The sequence below is a fragment of the Haemorhous mexicanus genome, chromosome 5 (assembly GCF_027477595.1).
Source record: "Haemorhous mexicanus isolate bHaeMex1 chromosome 5, bHaeMex1.pri, whole genome shotgun sequence".
NCBI lineage: Eukaryota > Metazoa > Chordata > Aves > Passeriformes > Fringillidae > Haemorhous > Haemorhous mexicanus.
The window spans coordinates 63,494,665-63,513,704 of NC_082345.1; the positions used below are offsets into that span (position 1 = coordinate 63,494,665).

A 19,040-nucleotide genomic window follows, 5' to 3' on the forward strand; every position below is an offset into this window, starting at 1 on the left:
TTAGCTGAGTGTGCTATTTATTATGAGCTTTCATTTGAAAATGTACCACATCAGAAAAGCCCAGAGTATCAACTACTTCTAAACTCCTGGTTTTCTAGGATCATGTAAAACCTTTGGCACTTCTGATTGGATACTCTGAGATATCCCCCATGGTTAGGGAGAATCAATATCACAGATATTCATGCAAAGTGTTATACATGATAAACTTATTAATTCTTCTGTTCTATGAAAATCAGATCTCAAGTGATGATTAATCTGATTAGATGCAAACCTTGCTTTCATTTCTTTGCTTTTTCCAGATATACAAGACCTTAGAACAATGGTTCTGCTGTTAAATGCAGACTGGAAGGGATCTCAGGATTCCTGTTTAGTCCAAAATCCTGCTCTAAGGAGGGCCAGACCAGGTTGCTCAGGACTTTAATCCAGTCTGGTTTTAAAATACAGCCATGATGGAGAGGAACTGCACAAGTTCCTTTGGTGGCTGCTGCCATGTCCCCCCAAAATCACCTCTTCTGCAGGCTCAATGAGCCCTGCTCCCTCCGTTTCTCCTCACAGGATATGTGCTCCAGCCCAGACCATCTTTGTGCTCCAGCCCAGACCATCCTGTTGCTCCAGTCCATCCCATCTTTGTGGCCTCTGCTGAACTCCCCCCAGCTGGTCAGCTCTGCCAAACTGATCAGTTTGAATGCTGCTAAGAAAAGGGTCATTATACAAGCATACATTGACTGCAAGTCTATTTACTTCATACCTCTGTGTTCATTTAGGGATTTGAAGAATTTTAAAATCCACAGTAACTGCAACATTTCTTCTTTTCATACCAGAAAAAACAAATTTCTTCTTGAAGGATAATTTAGGTGATTGAATAATATCTTCAATGAATATAGGCTTTAAAATACTACATAACCAAAATTTAGGAAAAGCAAAAATGTAATATATTCATTAGCTTAGGGTTAAATCTAGATTTAAAGTAGCTAAATATATTCAATGCACTAAAAATCTAAAATTCATCCAATTGATGTTTCACTAAATTATAAAGTACAATAGATTGCAAAACCTAAAAAAAGGACAGAGTCTTCTCCCAAAGACTGAAAAAGGTAGAAAACAGGGACCTTGTTATTGGCACTGTGTCAGTAGAGAGACAATGGATGCTTGTTCTATTATTTATATGAGCTCTCTGCTTGGCAGATGCCACTGCAATAACCCTTTATTTCAAGTATAGAAAAAATAGAATTTGCTTTCCTTTATAATCACACAATGCAAAATACTAATGAAAATGTTGGATTTCCTGTAGCTGGGAAGAAAGTATTGTCCTAATCTGCTTTCAGTTAGCAAGAACCTCTAAGCATTCCAGTCACATAAAACAAGACAGAATTTTTAAAACCCCCACATCTTTTTATTCTCTGAAACAAAAGAGAAAGGACAAGGAAAGTGCTTATATACAATTTAAAATGATAAGCCTTACTTTTTTACCTCTTTTCTAAGGTATACACATTGTTATGTTGTATCCATCTTTTGTACGTGCACCTTGCAACCAAAAAAAAGTTTCATGTTCTTTAGGACAACAAAAAGGGATTCTTAAAAATTGTAATGTATAGGGGCTGGAGGTGCTTGTGCACCTCTCCGTTTCCAGTGTTGTAGTCCTAGACTCATAATAACTATAATTATTTCTTAATTGTAATTATAAAATCTGGAATAGAATCACAGAATAGCCTGCCTGTTCCAGCACCTCACCACTCTCACAGTAAAGATTTTTTTTTTTCCTAATATCTATTTTAAACCTTCCCTCTTTTCAGTCTGAAGTCACTCCCCCTTGTCCTGTCACCACATGCTCTTGCAAGAAGTCCCTTTCCATCTTTCCCTTCCAAGTATCTACTGGAACAAAATATCTGTAGGCCCTTCTCATTTATTTTCTATTTGAGAATGTTTTATTCAAATCTTGTTTAAAGAAAGTCTTTAAATGTTTATTAAATCAGTCTTTAGTCAACTTTTTGGTTGACTTGAGTCCTTTTCCCACATGTGCAGTCCCCAGAGATAAATTCAGAGACAAAAGACAAAGCCAGGTGGCACTTGTTCCTCTTGCAGTTATCCTATGTGAAGGCTCACCCATGAAGTAACTTATTAATTGTATTTTTTTATTTATATAATTTATTCATGTGAACCACAACCTTCAGCTCAGGACAGCTGCCCCAAATGAAATTATTGTCCTTGGCCCTCTAGCACACACTCTGGCTTTTGCTGACCATTTTAGTCCTTTCCCCCTGAAGAGTTTTCACCTCAGATTGAGGTTTTTAGAGCAAGTGTGCCAATTCCAGTCTCCTGAACAAATGTCTACAGAAGTAATTGCATCTTACTTGCCAAATTTCCCTGACAATTTCAGCTGAATATGGTCAGGACAGATGACTTTCTCTATAACATCTCAGTGAGGAAACCATTGGGGACAGGGAGAGAAAAGCAGAGTCAAAATGTGTATTTCAGAACACAGAGATCTCATTTCTGCTGCTTTAATTAGACTGAACTTACATGTCAAGTGAAAACTGAAATAACAACTTGAAGGCATTTAACCAGTAGATGGAAGCCTCCTACCCAAGTGCCTTTGGATCAGCAGCCACGAGGGCTCTGTGCATTTTCCCTGCTGGCCCCAGCACCATCTCCCAGTCAGGTTTGACATGTCAGTCTGACTGCTCTTGAAGAAACTGTCACTGAAGCTTCCAGCCCTGGTAGGAAACACAATCCAAAATGCACCCCAGCCTGACCTCACCTCATAACATACAGTAAATGGTCAATAACCCACCTTTGCAGGGCACTGGAAGAAAATAGTTCATGCTCCCACCATGAAAGGCTGTGCACAACACAGCCCCATGTTCCTGAAGGCCTCTTCTCCATCATGCTTATTTTATTTAGAGTTATTTTATTCAGAGATCCCTTAATTAGGCAGTATTGGAAGAGAATATATTTTTTTTAAAGACAGTGAGTTAAACAAGACTACCCTACAGAGATGATCATGCAAATTTAACAATGCATTAAAAATCATCCCATTTATTTGTATAAGCAAATAATCCACCTCTGGGCAGTGTGGCTGTGTGTCCTTCCCACAGGTGGGGCTGGCAGAGCCAGGCAGCAGAGGCAGCACACAAGGGTCAGTCCCACGTAGCCTCCTGCCTGTGCTCTCCTGAGCCAAAACACCCTTCAAATGCAACCTGCTAACAAGACCATGTTAGCAATCAGTGTGAAGCCAATGTGAACTATGAGGTACTTCAACACAAAATACCAACAGCAGTCATTGGATGTACATTATTTTCTGCTCCAGCCCAGGCTCATAACTTGCCTAGCATCAACTCTGTCCCCTGCAGTGCTGGGGAAGCAACACAGTCTGTGCTGGCATCAGACCTGATTTCAGAGGGCACCACTGTGGGGCTGGGGAAGACCAATCTCAGTTTCATACAGTCACTCTCTGATTTTCCTGGAGCCAGTGTTCTGGATGTCACCCTGAATTTCCTTGAATAAAAGCAGCCACTAACCATTAGTAGGTGGCACAAGGTTAAACTCTGCTAGTGCAGAGTTTTCTTTCTTTTTTTTCTTTGATCCTGCAGAAAACCCTCCTTGGTGCACCATGAGATGAGGTATTTTACTGTAGGGCACCTGAGCCTTTTTGAAGCCCCCTTTCACATGAATTCATCCCAGTGCCTTCCCTCACCAGAGAAAGGTGCAGATGGCCAAGCATCTGTGTAAGGGCAGAACAAACAACAAGCATTATTGGCACCCAATTTTAACTCAAATATTTGTGGTTTAGGGAGGAAAATTCTTTTAAAAACTTCTGTAATTGACGTATGGGATTAGCAATGCCTTGAGCTGCCAGTGAACCTTGGCACCTGATGTAATCTTTTTGTGTTGAGACTTCTTTGTTCCTCTGCAAGCAGTTCATCCCCTCTTGCATAGCCCCAAGCACACAAATAGATCTAGGCTAATGGAAGAGTGAGGTTAATATGAAGAGGAACCTTATTACCTCTAAGTTGTTTTTCTTTCGAAGCTGTCACTTACCATGTCAGGATGTTCCTGTTCTGGGAACAGGATGGGATGTCTCCCATTTTTCTTGTAATTCTCATCCCTTTGGAAAGATTAATTCCTACTTGGAATTTTCTCTGGGGACCTATGGAACATGCATCTTGCCTTTTGGCTGACTGACACATTAGATCTGATAAGTCACTTGCCCTTTAGCTGGGAATAAATAGCAGACAATGTCAGAGTGGGACTATAGACTGGTGTGGAGTAACACCAAATAGTAGTTTGTAAGTGCCCTTCTTCTAAACAACATCTAACTACATTTAAGACAGCACAGAAACTTTTCAAAAAAGCACAACATTCAGTTACTGCATATATATATATGTCACAAAAGCAAAACCCCAGAGCTAATAGTAGAACAATTTTCTTTCTTTAGTAGAGTCTCTTTCAGGCATTGCCAGTATTATTTTTGTAATAATTATTATAAATATTATGTAGTCTTCAAATGGATATAGGAATTGAAATGAGTTTGGATATGTTATATGTCTTTATAAGAAAAGAATCCAAATTCACAATCCTGATCTGTGAACCTCACCTGTCAGGTAAGAACATCACCAACCAAGAAAGTTCAATACAGAAAAGGTATATTTTGAACTTCTTTCCAGAAGTAGCTCAGTTCCTGCATAATTGTGCTGCATTATTTTCATTTGCTCCATTAGTAAAGGACAAATCCAGAGAAAATGGAGCAGATAAAACTGGTAAAGTGGCAGTGGCAGCACCCTCAGCAAGTCTCTGAAGCTGCGCTGTCGGCGCTGATGCCCATGGCCAGACAAACCTGACAGGAGCACAGGCTGCAGCAAGCAGTGCCCCTCCTGCACTGCACTCCTGGCCCCAGGGTGCAGTTCACCCCTGCTATGGAACAGCAGCAGTTGGCTCCTGGTCTGCATTGTCAAGCAAGGGATGACAGGCACAAAAAGATGCTGATCATTCAGCTGGGTGCTGGCTCTCTGCCCAAATCCCCTTTTTCTCACACGCACGCAGAGATCCAGTAAACAGTGCAGAGTTTGGTATTATTGGTATTATTGGTGTTTGTGTGCATTCAGACACATACTCGAGCTCTCCTCTGCATGTGGTCTGTGTTCCAATGGTTTGTTCTTCTCTGCCTCATAAAGGAATGCTCTGGTTGCCATCATTGTTGTGTACATTCTGAATTGTATCCTGGGCTGTTGCATAAACAGCATCTCTGAAGTCCTGGTCCACTGCTAATAAAAGTTTTCTTTCCCACTGTCTGCAAAGTCCTCTCTTCCACCCTGACAGCTTGGGGGATAGAACTGTACAAAATACCTTCTGTACCTTAGGTGTGCCTTCTTCTTGTATGTTGAGCCAGGGAAGCTCAATGCATAAAATTCTCACACTGAAACACATCTGCAAAACCTGTCTTTTGGTGCTGCATTGGCCACAAAGCTGGCTGTGGGATGCCCTGCCATTTCAGCTGTCAGAGGAAATCACCATATCCAGTCCTTCTAAAGAAATCTGGGCACGTGTTTGATTTTGGAGATTGTTTGGTCCAATTCTGACTTGAATGACTGAGTACATCTATGTGGTAAATTGCAGAAATGTGTGTAGTGATCATATAGTTTCATTCATATTCATCACAACAGAGCTTAAATAAATACTTTAATTCATATTTTTAAATGAGACAATGCCTCAGCTCTCTTGCCTTTATGTGCTAGAGCAGTGTATTTGTTTTTATTTTACTCTGTACTTAGCATGGTCACTGGTCTTATCAGCAGATACAGAAATGCTAATGTAGAGCAATAGCTTGAAGTTCTGCTCTATTTTATGAAAGTACTGAAAATCCTAAAATAGTTGCAGTGGGGACCTGGTAGGGAGTGCAACCAAAACCTCATACTGGTGATGTGATGCTGGGGCTGTGGCCAAAATGCTGTCACTGCCAGGTGAGGCAAGCAGCTTTACATCTGCCTCTGAAAGTCCAAGGTGGAAAAAGCCAGCACAGCTCTCCTTCCTCAGGCAGAGGAAGAGAGTGTCTAAAAGCCCCAGGAGCATCAGGTCAGCATAGTTTTGCATTTCAGGATACACACATTGGTGTAAACAGAGCTTTCCTACACGTACCGAAAGCAAAGTAGATCCCAGAGCAGCTTTCCTTTGCTCTTGTTTGTATTCTGACAGTTTGAGGATGAGTTCACAGTGGGCATCCACTGTATCTGAAAAATTTAGTATTAAATATATGTTACTTTAATTCTTCTTCCTTTTCAGGGTTACTGGCCTAGTAGCCAAGTAAAATATAATGTATTTTGAGTTTCATTTTTGCACCATTCCTTTCTGGTCTTTTCTGACATCTCATAAGCAAGCTAGGCATGATCCATTAGAGAGGGCACACTGCTAGCTGAGAAACTGCACTCATAAAGGAGCTTTCAACATCTTACTGTTCAACTGAGAGGCTATTTCAAGGACTTCAGATGGATCTATACTGACCCCATTCATATTGATTAGAGAAAGGCTAAAGAACATGTATGAAGAGTGTGCATGAGTCTAGACAGATATTGGAAGAACTTTTGCTGAAAGAAATCAGACTTCAGATACAACACTTGCAAATACTGAAAGGTTTTGAAATCTCTGAGATAAAACTGTTGTTGTGAAATATTGCACTTGGAAAAGATTAAATGAGCAACTGGAAAGAAAGTAAAACAATTACTGCTAACATGAGAGCTCTGTAAGAGAAAAACAAATCACATTGCATTATATTTCTACCTGATCATGAGGAAACAGAATGACAAGTTTTGTGGTACATTACATGCCTTCTAGCTGCGGGTCACTAATGGGAATTAATTATTCTTTAGACAAAATTTTGAGGCCTCAAATATAGAAATTCTATGTGCAGCTACAGGCACATGTCAAAGACATCCTTCATTACGTGCCAATGATTTTATTACTAACCAAACCATTTTGGTTTGGGAATTTTCTTTTGCTATGCACAAAACAATCTCTGCAAATTGTTCTATAAATTTAGAAGAATACAAGAAGAAGAACACAGAAAGAAAGTAGAATGGGACTTCTGATGTGATTAGTCATGCATAAAGATATATATATATATATATATATATATATATGCATGTGTAAATAAGTTTATATTATTTATTGTTGTCTTTTTTATATTCACAGGGCTACAGCTACTCACAGGGGCCAAGTTATATTCAAGGATGCCTTAGCACAACAGCTGTGTGAACAGGGAGGTAAGAGTCACCATCATTCTAAAAATATTTGGCCAATGTGGTTTTCCATTGTACCTGCATGTCAGTGTTGCTCCTCATGAAAGCTATTCTATAGAAAACCTTGACTCAGGATCTTATTTACATTCCTGAAACTGAGTTTCTTTAGCTTCATACTTCCCATTATCTATCCAGGAATCCCACTTTTCCTCTCTGCTAAGTGTTGGGGAATATACAAAACTTTAAGTAGCATTATGCACATGCCTGAAATCAGCCTGTAGTAGCCAACATTTCTTTTCTGTCAGACCCACGAGCTGAGTTTTTACCCTCAATGTATTAACTTTAAGAAATATGGCTGCAGCAAAAGCTTTGTTTACTATCCAGCTCACACATGTACATGTGAAAAATATGCCTTCCCTTTTTGTGAAAGTAGGCCATTGAATTTTTGCCTGTCACATACAACATTTGATCATTTTTATAGCTAAGCAAAACGTTTGACTCACACAAACTTTAAAAATCTAATTGTTTTCACAGCTTACCCTCTCAATGAATAACCTAAAAAATAAATAAATGTCCTGTTGTCATCTGCTGTCTACAAACAGTACTTTGCTTTGAACTGGCTTCATTAAGACAGTGAGAAGTAGAGAAGGTGTCCATCATTTTTGATACAGGAGAGAAAGGAATTTCCAGTTATATCAGCAAAATTCCAGTGGTATTTCCATGTGAAAAGAAACAATGAAGCATGGGTCAAATGTTTAAAATAAAGATTTTAAAATGGGAAATGTGTTGTCATATTAATACAAAAGAGAAAATCCCATAAAGCACATCTCTTGGGGACATTAAAGCTATAAGGTTGGGAGTTTTTTCTTATGAGTTTGGCAATATGGTTTTTGCAATAAAAATCTGTTGAACATTATTTCAGGAGCATAACTTGAGTTATTCATATACAGTATTAATAGTAGCTCTGTGATAATGAGGGAAAATATTTAAATTTTCAACTTCAATGTTCAAGTTTTCACTTTTGTTGTAGCTCAGTGGAAGTAAGAAGAGGGATTCAGAGAGGTGAAAAAATGTCAGCTAGCAGGCTAGGATGTTGGTTATACTTTGGAGGAAATAGAAATATGTAACACAGTGCTGGCAATGAGAAGGGAATGTTATGGTGATCTGGATGGAAAGTGATTGGGCCAGCCATGTATTTTGCTGTGGCGAAGGAAGAACATCTGGAGAATTTAACAGGAGGTTAATTAGCAGGAGGTTGTGCACCTGTAATGGGAGTGTGGAAGTGTAGTGTTTCAGAGACAGGTGTGTGGGGACCTGGAACAGAAGTGTTGGCAGGATCATCATTTGGGATGTGCTGAGGAGGATGGGGAGGGTGTCTCACACAGGCTGCTTGCAGGATGGATGTGAGTCAGGAGTGGAAAAGTGAATATGCTGAGTAATCAGCGTAAAGTGACAAAAGCCAGAAGAGAAACAGATTAAATTTTCCAAGGCATAACTGCAGAGTGAGCATGCCACAGCCAAAGGCAGTCTGGGGCAGCCAGAACAGGTAAGGAAGGGGGAGGGAGGTGGGAGTCATATGGTGGCAGTGACAAAGAGCTGGCAGTGACCAGGGTGGTGAAGGCTACGCACAAGCGAGCTGAATGGAAATACGTGACTGTCAGTGTCAGAACTGGCAACGTGGTCAAGGAGAATGTGGGCAAAGCAACAAGATTTCTCCCTGCTAGAAGAAAATACCTTGGTAAACAGAGGCAAGCAGACAGATATCCATCTATATCCAGACCTGACAATCCTTCTTCAGACATTCTGTTCACTGAGATTTTAGTGGGAGAGCTGACAAAAGAAATTTTTATTCTTTCACCCTTCTCTGCTTTACAGTTCTGCAATTCTGGAGCATAACCTAACCTCAGATCAACATTTTAGCAACACTTATGTTGGTTAGAACAGTAAGTCCTTATGTTACTGTTTGCTGTCCCTGAGTTCACAGGAACTCTGCAGAACAAGGAGAAAATAGAATTTAAGTATTGGTTGTATTCAGAGTATAAAGGATGCTGAGATGTCCCACTGGCTGCTCAGCTGTGACAATCCCTTTGCTGCCTCCTCCTCCCATCCAGCCACTGATAGCCATGTCCAGCACCAGCTCCCTGAAAGGGCCTTCAGCCTCCCTACCTTGCTACAGTCTCCCACATCCTTTTAACTTTTTTTGTTTCCCATGGTTTTCCCAGCAATTCTCTTTGCTTAATACACAGTCACTTCAGAGACATTCCTAAAGTGTGAGTTGTCACTGCAGCACCTCTGCAACCCTTGGGTTTGGCTTAGCAAGGGTCACCCAGAGGTGCTGTTCTGTGAGCAGTGGACAGCATGTGACAACTGTAGCAGTGATCAGAGTTCCCTGCAATACTGATGTGCAAGATTCTCCGTTTTTCTCTGGCCTCTTCTCCCACATTTTTATCCTCACCATGGCTTCTCCCCCCTTGGTTTCCTAGCTCAGACACAGTTCCCTTGACTTGGATATTCAACCACTGCATTGCCCATTACCCTTGCTCCCACCCCTTCCAGGCTCTCCTCTGCCTTTTTGTTCTTATTTCTTGAGCACAGTGTGCATTGCATTAATCTCTAACCACTGCATACTATTATCATCCTTATACTATTAGAATTAATTTTCCTATTCAAAGAAAAGAGGCTTTCTTTGAAGTAGACCTTACTTCATTTATTCAATTTTCATCAACACCACTCATGTAAACAAAGGATTCTTTCAGGAAGAATTAGTGAATTTATTTAGATGCAAATATCATATTAATATATATGCAAAACAGCAAGGTAGATTGACATAAATGAGGTTTTATAGTCGGTTTCTAGCCCTAAACATTACTATACTTAAATCCTGCACTGAGTGATGTGACATATTAAGTAAAGAAAAATAAAACCACAGGGCAACTTCATAGATTGATTACAGGATATCCTCTTAATAAGTATGTTTGCTGGAGGTGGGATCAGACTTCCTAATGCCAACTAAAAAGGATATACATGAAGATGTGAAAGTAGCAAGGAATCTCAAAAATCATGTTTACTGTGGTTGTCCACCCTCAGATGTACATTAATAAATCCTGATAGAGTTAATGGAATTTGTGCAGTAAAAGGAAAGTGATTTTTTGTATTTTGAAGAGAATTAGAGGATGATAAAGGGTGGTGTTAAGGGATGGTAATGCCATATGTATAATGTAAATGTAGTAAGAAATGATGCCATAGGGGAAGACACCAAAGAAAGTAAAATAATTGCTTAAAAAGCTCTGTGTTCAGAATATAATACATATTTTAGGAAGCTAGGGAGAGCTGATGTAAGCTTTAAATTTTATGAGAATTATATTGAAGAAAGGAGACAAAAATTATCACAGAAAAAGTTAATCTACAACAAACAGGAAGAAACCCAAACAAAAATAAAAAAATATAAGAGAATCTGGAAAAGGTAGCTGTCTTGTCGATGCTTTTAAGGATAAATAAGGATCATAATGAGTGATGATATTCTTGCCAGTAAAAATATATTTAATAAACCATATATTTAACTTGTGGTAATAGTTAAATCAATGGAAAATAAGGCAAGCTGAGTATTGTGCATGTTGATTCATATTTATTTCTGAGAATATCTTGAGAATTGGCTCAATTATCTTTTATTTGAGAACTTTTGCCAGAATGTTTGTGCAAGACCTTTTAGGTGTATTTTGTACCTTGTAAAATTTAGGAACACTCTGAAAAAAAATATGCAAACCAGATTTCAGGATCTCAGGCTTGTATTTTACAAGCTCTCAGAGCAATATTTTACAGAGCAGAGGACTGGAGAGTAGAGCTGGTGTGAAGCTCCTCAGTTCATGTGTGAGCAAGAATAACACAGCCCTCGGGCACCTCACTGATTCTCCCTGGGGGATGCTCAGCCTCCATCATTCAATAGCAACTTTGTTTACTAGTAGAGAGAAAGTATTGGAGGGAGTCTAAACAAAAGCATTTATTTCCCTTTTTATCTTCATCTGGCTGCTAATGACAAGGAGATTAGACTTCATAATCTGCAAAGCAGAAGACACCTCTCTCCACACCTCATTTGTCATGAATTGATGAGCAACAGCTGATGGCCCCTGGCTGCAGAACTCTGAGCACAGTGTTTGTCTGGGAGCATGCAGACATTTGTGCCACTCTAATTCACTTTCCCTTCATATTAAAAACCCCACAAAGTTCAGGATTCTGAGAAAAAAAAAAAAAAAGGTGTATTTTTTAGTGGGTTTTAAGAATATTTTCTTATGCTGGATTTTCTACCTATACCCATACACAGTCTTGACTCCAGAACTCTATGGAATATGACTGTCAATAGTACAGATGGATGTTTCTGTGCTTAATTTGCCTTATGCTTGCTCTTTTTATCTGAATGGGGACTAATGTTATGTAACAGTTGACTATTACCATGTTTAATGATTTTGTTTCTCATGTTTTCACTGACAAAAAGACCACCAACAAATTGTTTCTTTTCTCCTCATATTCCAGTTTCTAGAAGATGACATTCCCTTCCCATTTCTTCAATATTTCCCTTCCAGTTTAACCAAAAAGGGGCATATTTAAATTGGCTTAACCTTTCAGCAGCCTTATTTCATCCACAGAAAAATTTAACCTTTTACTCCAAAACATTCCCCCATTCTCCCTCATCCCAGTGACACAGAGCCCTACAATGTCCCCACTGACTTTTGAATTCCCCATTAGCTTCCTCAAGATTCTCATGCTTTCAGTTTGACTGTGGCCTTTCTCTGAATCACTTTGTGTTGCATCCTTTCTGCTCTTCTTTTCCTTGCCAAAGGACTGTCTTGCAAGACAAGGCAAGCACTCTACGTTTCCTTACATTTTCTCATATTGTATTTGCTGATACCTCTTAGATTGTGACCTCAGTTGAGCTCTGCTTCCATTCTTTGCTCAGTACAATTCATCTCTTGTCAAGCTCTCTATATACCCAGGATGCTGGTTAAAAAATCAAATAATAAATTCATTTACTTTACTTTTTAAAAAGGTACAACATTTTCATTCAAGCTAAGATGCATTTTGGAGCCACACAAATACTGGGTTTAAATTTAAAACCATCCAACCATGTGCCTAAGGAACATCTAACAAAGCGAATAATGGATTAAAATATGAACTGAGATGGTCTTTCTTTTTCATTCTCAGTCTGAAGTATTGTATAATTCCTTTTAAATTATAAATTTATGTCATTGCACTGTATAGCTATTCTGCAGTGTAGCATTTCTTTTATCTTTGTCATTTTATACAAAAAAAACTTCATTTGACATGAGCCACACTGTATGGCTTATGGAAAAATCCACGTTATTTTAAAGTAAGTAGTTCTATATATTGATTAGAAAGGCAGATTGGAAAATATTTTAAAACAACTACTGCTTTTACTACTAATATTTTTTTTAAAAACTATAATTAGTTTTGTGTTATGTTTTGAATTTCTGTTATTGGTGGGCCTGAAATACAACACTTGAAGATCATCCCAGTGCTGTTTCGCAATGAAATATAAAATGTAATGCAAAAATTGTTTATAGAGAGAATAAAGTCTGTGTTTATCACTCATTGAATGCTACCCTCACACCCTTTTGTCATATTCAGCTCAGGAATTTGAATTACAATCAGAATTCCTGAGGCAAAAACACTTGGGCTTCTTAGATCCTGTAAAGATTTAGGAAACCTCTCCCCAGCATAAAGTCTATTCTTGTAACAACAACCTTTTTGTCTAGCATGAAGTGTTTGCATAGTTCCACCTCTAATTTTTAAATGATTGATCAGTAGCATTAGTATGGACCTGCACCATTTCCTTCCTTTCATTTTATTGGTGAGCAGTTTTGGTGTGCAACCTACTATGCATGTGGTGGAAGAGCCATGTCAGGGAAAAGTCTCAGATCCCAAGTCTGTATTTTTTAATCACCTAAAAAGCCAGTTTTATTAAATAATGGTGAAATCAAAAGAGTTTCCAAATGTAAAGATGCCAAGTTTGTGCTATACCTGTGCGTTTTTGCTGAATGCTGAAATTTTGCATCATTTCATTCATGACTGGCTGGAGCCCTTTCCACAGAAAGCCTCTTTCAAAGAGCCATGCCAAACAACCTGGGGTGAATGGTAACACAGCCCTTCCTTCTCATTTGGAGGTCTGAACTGCTCTCCTTGGAGAAGGTGATCTCTTTCTGTTGAGCTACTTTCAAAGGCCAATGAGATTTGCTTGGGCAATTGGTGAGTCTGCCCATGATGTGTCCTGGCATGACCATGCTCCTCGTAGGTGAGACTGGCAGGATGGCTCTAAGCCACCCCTGTGTTCACAGCAGATCACCCCTCAGTGCTGCTCTGGAACTACTGAGAAGGGAACATCAGGGACAGAGATTGTATTTTAAACCTAGCCTCTTGGAACAGGAGTCTTACAGGAGCATTACAAATCCCATGCCAAAATGTGCTTCTTTTCCTGCAGGCAAAATACAGAACAGTTTGTGTTGCCTAATCTGGGAAATAATTCAGCTAGTCCAGTTTGATCCATTTCTTTGTGCAAATAATTTTTAAAAGGTTTCTGGTGAAATTTACATATTCCCATGGAGAAACACAATACCTGGGGCTCCAAGGGAAAAATGCAGTTTTCACAGTAGGATTCACCAGTGTAGTCCAGCACTATTCTGGAGACAGTGCCAAGCTTAACATGCAAGAGTTGTATTTCTCCAGATTTTGTACCAGCATGATGAGAGGTCTTGGCCGTTGCTAGAGTCATTGTTGGCATTTTTTCTAGGGAAGACAAAGCAGCATGGGTGATTTTCTTATATAAAAATGAAGCAAGTTAGCCATGAAAAGGAAAAAATATTTCAGATTTCTGAAACGAAACCAGACTCTTAAGAAGGTCTTTTCTCTCAGCTGCAGTAAAGTTTTCCATGGTGGTTTGCAGTTTGTGTATAAATATACACACACACACACCCCCTTATATATGCATGCATACATACCTATAAATGCCTATGTGTATATGTATGCATGTACATATGTGTGTGTGTATGTATGCATACATATGGATACATGTACATAAGGTTAGGGGAGAGATGTATATGCACACACATATGTATATATTTATATGGTTAGTGGATGGTGTAAAGCATGTCACTCCTCTAATTGGTAAGTCTGTTCAATGGAAATTTTCTGTTTAAGGTAAATCCAGATTGCTTGCTATCATTTTCTGGTCGGCAGATAGCTCATTTGTTGACTGCTCAGTCTTCTCCATCACCTACTTCTCCATGACATGTTGCAATTTCATTACTTGAAATTGCATGCCTCCTTGCAAACCCAGTATTTAAGGACTAAGCAGGAAGAGAAAAACAAAATTCTTGAGATTTGTATTGGACTTTCTATTCAGATGACTGTGTGTGAGAGCTGTACACAGATTGCTGCATTCATTTTTATGTTTATTTTTAATCTATTTTTAATTTGTCAGATGTTATGACAGAAATTGCAGTAATTCAGTATTTTTTTGCAAATATGCTGAAGAAATCAGGAGTACTGCTACAATTTAGGTCAGTGCCCAACAAAAAACACAGAATCATCAAATGAATCTTGGCCTATAAAAATCTCTCTTTTGGTGGTTCTATTTTACCAAAGCCCAAAAGACAGCTGGAAATACAGCTCCATGGTACTGATGGACAAATAGGTAGCTGCTTCCCAGGAGCTTGGGTATATGCACCCCTTTGGCCTCCCTGAAAGAGACGTAACCTACTTTGGATTTAAGTTCCAGCAAGGCTATGGGTGTGGGTTCCAGCTGCCATGGGCTATCTAGCACTCTGTGTTAGATAGCTTCTAGACCTCCCCAGATATTTTTATGTAGCTGTGCCCTTTCAGATACAGTCTGGTTCCATTTGTGCAATGCTACACCAAGACTCCTGTTGCAAAGAGTCAGAAGAAGATTACTGAACAAACTTGTGCCATTTCACGTGCCCCCCATGCAGTGTCTTTACAACATTCTGGTGTTTCTTGGGAGGCAGAGACCTGCTGGGGAATTGATCAGCATTACCTGCAAAAACATGCTTTCATATAAGTGTTTGATATTGGGATTTTCAGAGTTAATCTGTTACTTGTTGCCCTAGGAATATTTGGATTACTTCTCCCAATAATATGCCCAGTAAAATGTTGTTCAGTGTAGTATAAAAGATCAAAAATGGCATTTTTTACCTCTCCTAGACAATTTCTGTTGTTGAGCCTAATTTCCACTGTCTTTGTCAGCCCTTGAGCTATTGAATTTTAATACAAATTATTTTTAACAATACCTCATCATTCTAGACTTGAATTGATCTTTTTTACATTTCTGTAAAACCAATACTGACTTTTATTTATTTCAATGCTTATTTTAATTAAGAGAACAATTATTTTTGTTTTCCTATTATATTTTTGAAACTTTGGGGGTCTATCACATTTTTCACAATTAAACTACTGGAACAGCTGATTTAAGAGAGTATATGTTGTACAATTTGTTTTAAAAAGTATTAATGCACTGCGTGTCTTTGTTTTCCACAGCCCCGACAGAAGCTCCCTTACATCCTCACCTAGGTAGGTGATTTTTCATTCTTACTATTTAAACTCAGTATCATTGACTTTATTATAATAAAAAAATCTGTGAAGTCACATTAAACAAGGTCTGAGGGATTCAAATAAAAATGAGATTAATATAAAATTGAATTAATTATATCTAATTCTGATTAGTTGTTTCTTCATTGTGGTTTTTATTGCTCTTTATTGTCTTTGGCTCCTTGCAGTGTGAGTATATCATGCTGCAGACCTTTTGGTCCTAGTTATGTTAGACAATCTGTTTGCAAGAGAGCCAGGACTGGAGCACTCTTCCTATGAAAACAGGCTGGAAGAGTTGGGATTGTTCTGCCTGGAGAAGGGAAGGCTTCAGTGAGACATTAGAGCCCCCTAAAAGGGGCTGCAAGAAAGCTGGAGAGGAATTTTTTCAAGGCCTTATAGTAAGAGAACAAGGGGGAATAAAGGGCTTTAAAATGAAAGAGGGCAGGTTTAGATTAGCTGTCAGGTTGGTCAGACACTGGAATAGGTTTCCAGAGAAGCTGTGGTTGGTCCATCCCTGGAAGTGTTCAGGGCCAGGTTGGATGTGATTTTGAACATTCTGGTACAGTGGGAGGTGTCCCTGCCCATGGCAGAGGTGTTAGGATTAGATGACTTTTAAGGTCTCTTTCAACCCAAATCATTCTCTGATTCTATGTCCCATAACCTTCAGTGTGGGACTGCACCTCACACCAGGGCAGGGTTACTGTGAGGAAGGTTTTGTGCCAGTGCACCTCCCAGGTGGACCCTGGAGCAAGGCACTGCTGCTCCCTGCATCCACCAACCCTTCTGCTGCAATTTGATTAGTCCAGGACAGATTCTGGCATTCTTCCTCAGTTTAAATAGCAGGTCACAGTTACTTCATTCATTTAGTGGAAGTATTTGTAGAGGAGGATCTGTCTAACACAATCAGAGGTGCCAAAGTGAGTTTATTGGTCATCATACATTAATGAGACAGTAAATCTAGGTAGAATATTGGAGTCCAAAGCTTGCAGAACAGTGGTGAGAAATATTTGCATAACATAGCTCACAGTTTATGTTCCTTAGATAAGTTGACCTTTTCTGCCAGGCCTGCTGATAGCAGCAGAGAAATTCCAATGAGCTCATGGATTTTTGCTTCTGAGTTGTCAAAATGTCTCCCCTGACTGTAAGATCTGTAATACACTCATTAGGACTTCTCATCCATTCTTGTGCCCATGTTTGCAGAATCTGGATTTGGAAGGATTATTTCCTAAACGTTCAGAAAACCAACAATTCAGAACAAAACTTCTTAAAAGATTTAGTGTGTACTTGATGGCTCCATCTTTCCATAGCCATCACACTTTCATGATGGGGGCACTTTTAAATTTTTTTGTAGTACTATGATCCATAGTATGGAAAAAGACCTGTAACTAAGAAACCCTGGCTTTTATAAATAGCTTAACCAGAAAAAGCAGATTTTTAGACATCTAAAATGCATTTTACAATGCATTTCTTTAGGTAAGGCAACACTTAGAAAGCATGGGATGATTGCACTGGATTTTTTTTCCTATATTGCTTTGTTTTCTTTGCAGCTGAGATGCACAGTGACAGCATTATCCTACGAGATGACTTTGACTCTTACCATCAGCAAGAATTGAATCCTACCATGTGGTGAGTTTCTGCACTCCTTTACAAGCATTTGAGCAAATGAAAACATGTATTGAATGAAATTAAGTATAAGCTAAAGTGTGGGTTTGCTTCATTAGGACCTAAATATTTTGGTTTATTAATTAATTCATTAATGAGTGACTGAGAAATTCTAAGCACATTGAAGTGGATGACAAATTCTTGTTTATTTCAAATTTTTAAATAATCCAAAAATAGAGGGACTAGAGCTGAGCTCAGTGAATATTTATGAATGAAGATTTTGACTTCCTGAAAACACAGATTTTTATCAAAAAGGAGAAGAATTTCAATAATTAATCTTTGTTGTTTCAATTCTTTTTCTAATCTCATGTTGTACATGTTTTTGGTGAAGCTAACTATAGCAATAATTCCTTCCAAACTGAACTGAAGTGTTTCCAAATGGTTAAAAAAAACAGAAGAAAACCCCCCAAAAAACCCCAGCTGGAATGAAATACCTCTGTCTAATATTCATGTGATGAAAATGTTTGAGGTTGAATTTCTTTTTCCTTTTTTTTTGTGGAAGGCACACTTTTTCAGGACTTTTGTAATGTATGAGGAGGAAAACACTTCACTTCTCAGTTCTATACAGCAACTTCCAATTGCTAGGGTTTGGGGGGGTTTGGGATTCCTGAATAGGGTCATTCACATTACCACAGTCTGTGTCTGAAACAGCCAGCACAAGATGTTATTGTTCTTTAACCAGTAGAGGCTATAGAAGAATCTCAACCTTCCCATGCATAACAAGGCAGGTACACCTTAGGGCAGGTCAGGCAGCAGGTTTATGAACTGTGAGCACAGTGAGAGAGCTCTCAGACACCACCTCTCCCTCTGCTCTCCCATTCTCTGCCAAGGGATTGCAGAGCCCCAACCCCTGCACTGGTTCAGAAAACAAGGGGAGAGCTGAGGAAAAATAATCACTTCAATGTTAATAAAGTCAAATATCAATCCCTGGGAGGAGTGGGCTCATTAAGTCACTGCCATAGTCCTGAGTTGTCCAACAGTAAATAACAGGACAATATGGAGGGATAACTCTTGGTGGAGCCTATAGGAGTAATCCCCCAGTGCTCCCTTACCTCCAAAGGTGGGAGTTGGAAACAGTGGCAGACTGTTAGCTTTTAGTCAAAAGGAGTGTTCTTTTAGCAAAGATAACTCTAAGACAGACTTCTGAATCTTAAATATTAATAATTTTACCACCACAGTGATCATAAAGATAGACAACCATTTAATGTATGTGTGCAGTGTCCCAGAACAGACAGTTCTACATCTCTCTTAGTACAAAACTAATTCTGTTCTGTATAGTGAGTGTACATACAGTACAAAATACCCAGATAAACACATCTTTTGGTCTTAATATGAAGTTTTGAAGGTTGGAGCCTCCTTTTTTATATATGATTGCTTCTGAGTTTTCTATTTCCTTCAATCCTATTTCATAAATATAATTAACTTTATTGTTTTAATTCATACAAGACACAGAAATATTTTACTGAGTTGGTTTATCTTGTTCAAATAAATCCTTGATGAGCATTTTAGCACTTACCTGTGTTTGTTAGTTAATAC

The 19,040-nt window shown here is 38.8% G+C and overlaps 1 protein-coding gene across 2 annotated transcripts in view; it reads left to right on the forward strand.

The window, feature by feature from the left end:
* The window catches only part of RELN (reelin), a 282,225-nt gene that overhangs the window by 107,428 nt on the left and 155,757 nt on the right, over positions 1-19,040 (forward strand). For both annotated transcript variants that reach the window (XM_059847390.1, XM_059847391.1), the window contains exons 4-6: positions 7,183-7,253; positions 15,792-15,824; positions 17,390-17,468. In XM_059847390.1, the coding sequence (XP_059703373.1) occupies positions 7,183-7,253; positions 15,792-15,824; positions 17,390-17,468 (183 nt within the window). The remainder of the gene's footprint in view (positions 1-7,182; positions 7,254-15,791; positions 15,825-17,389; positions 17,469-19,040) is intronic.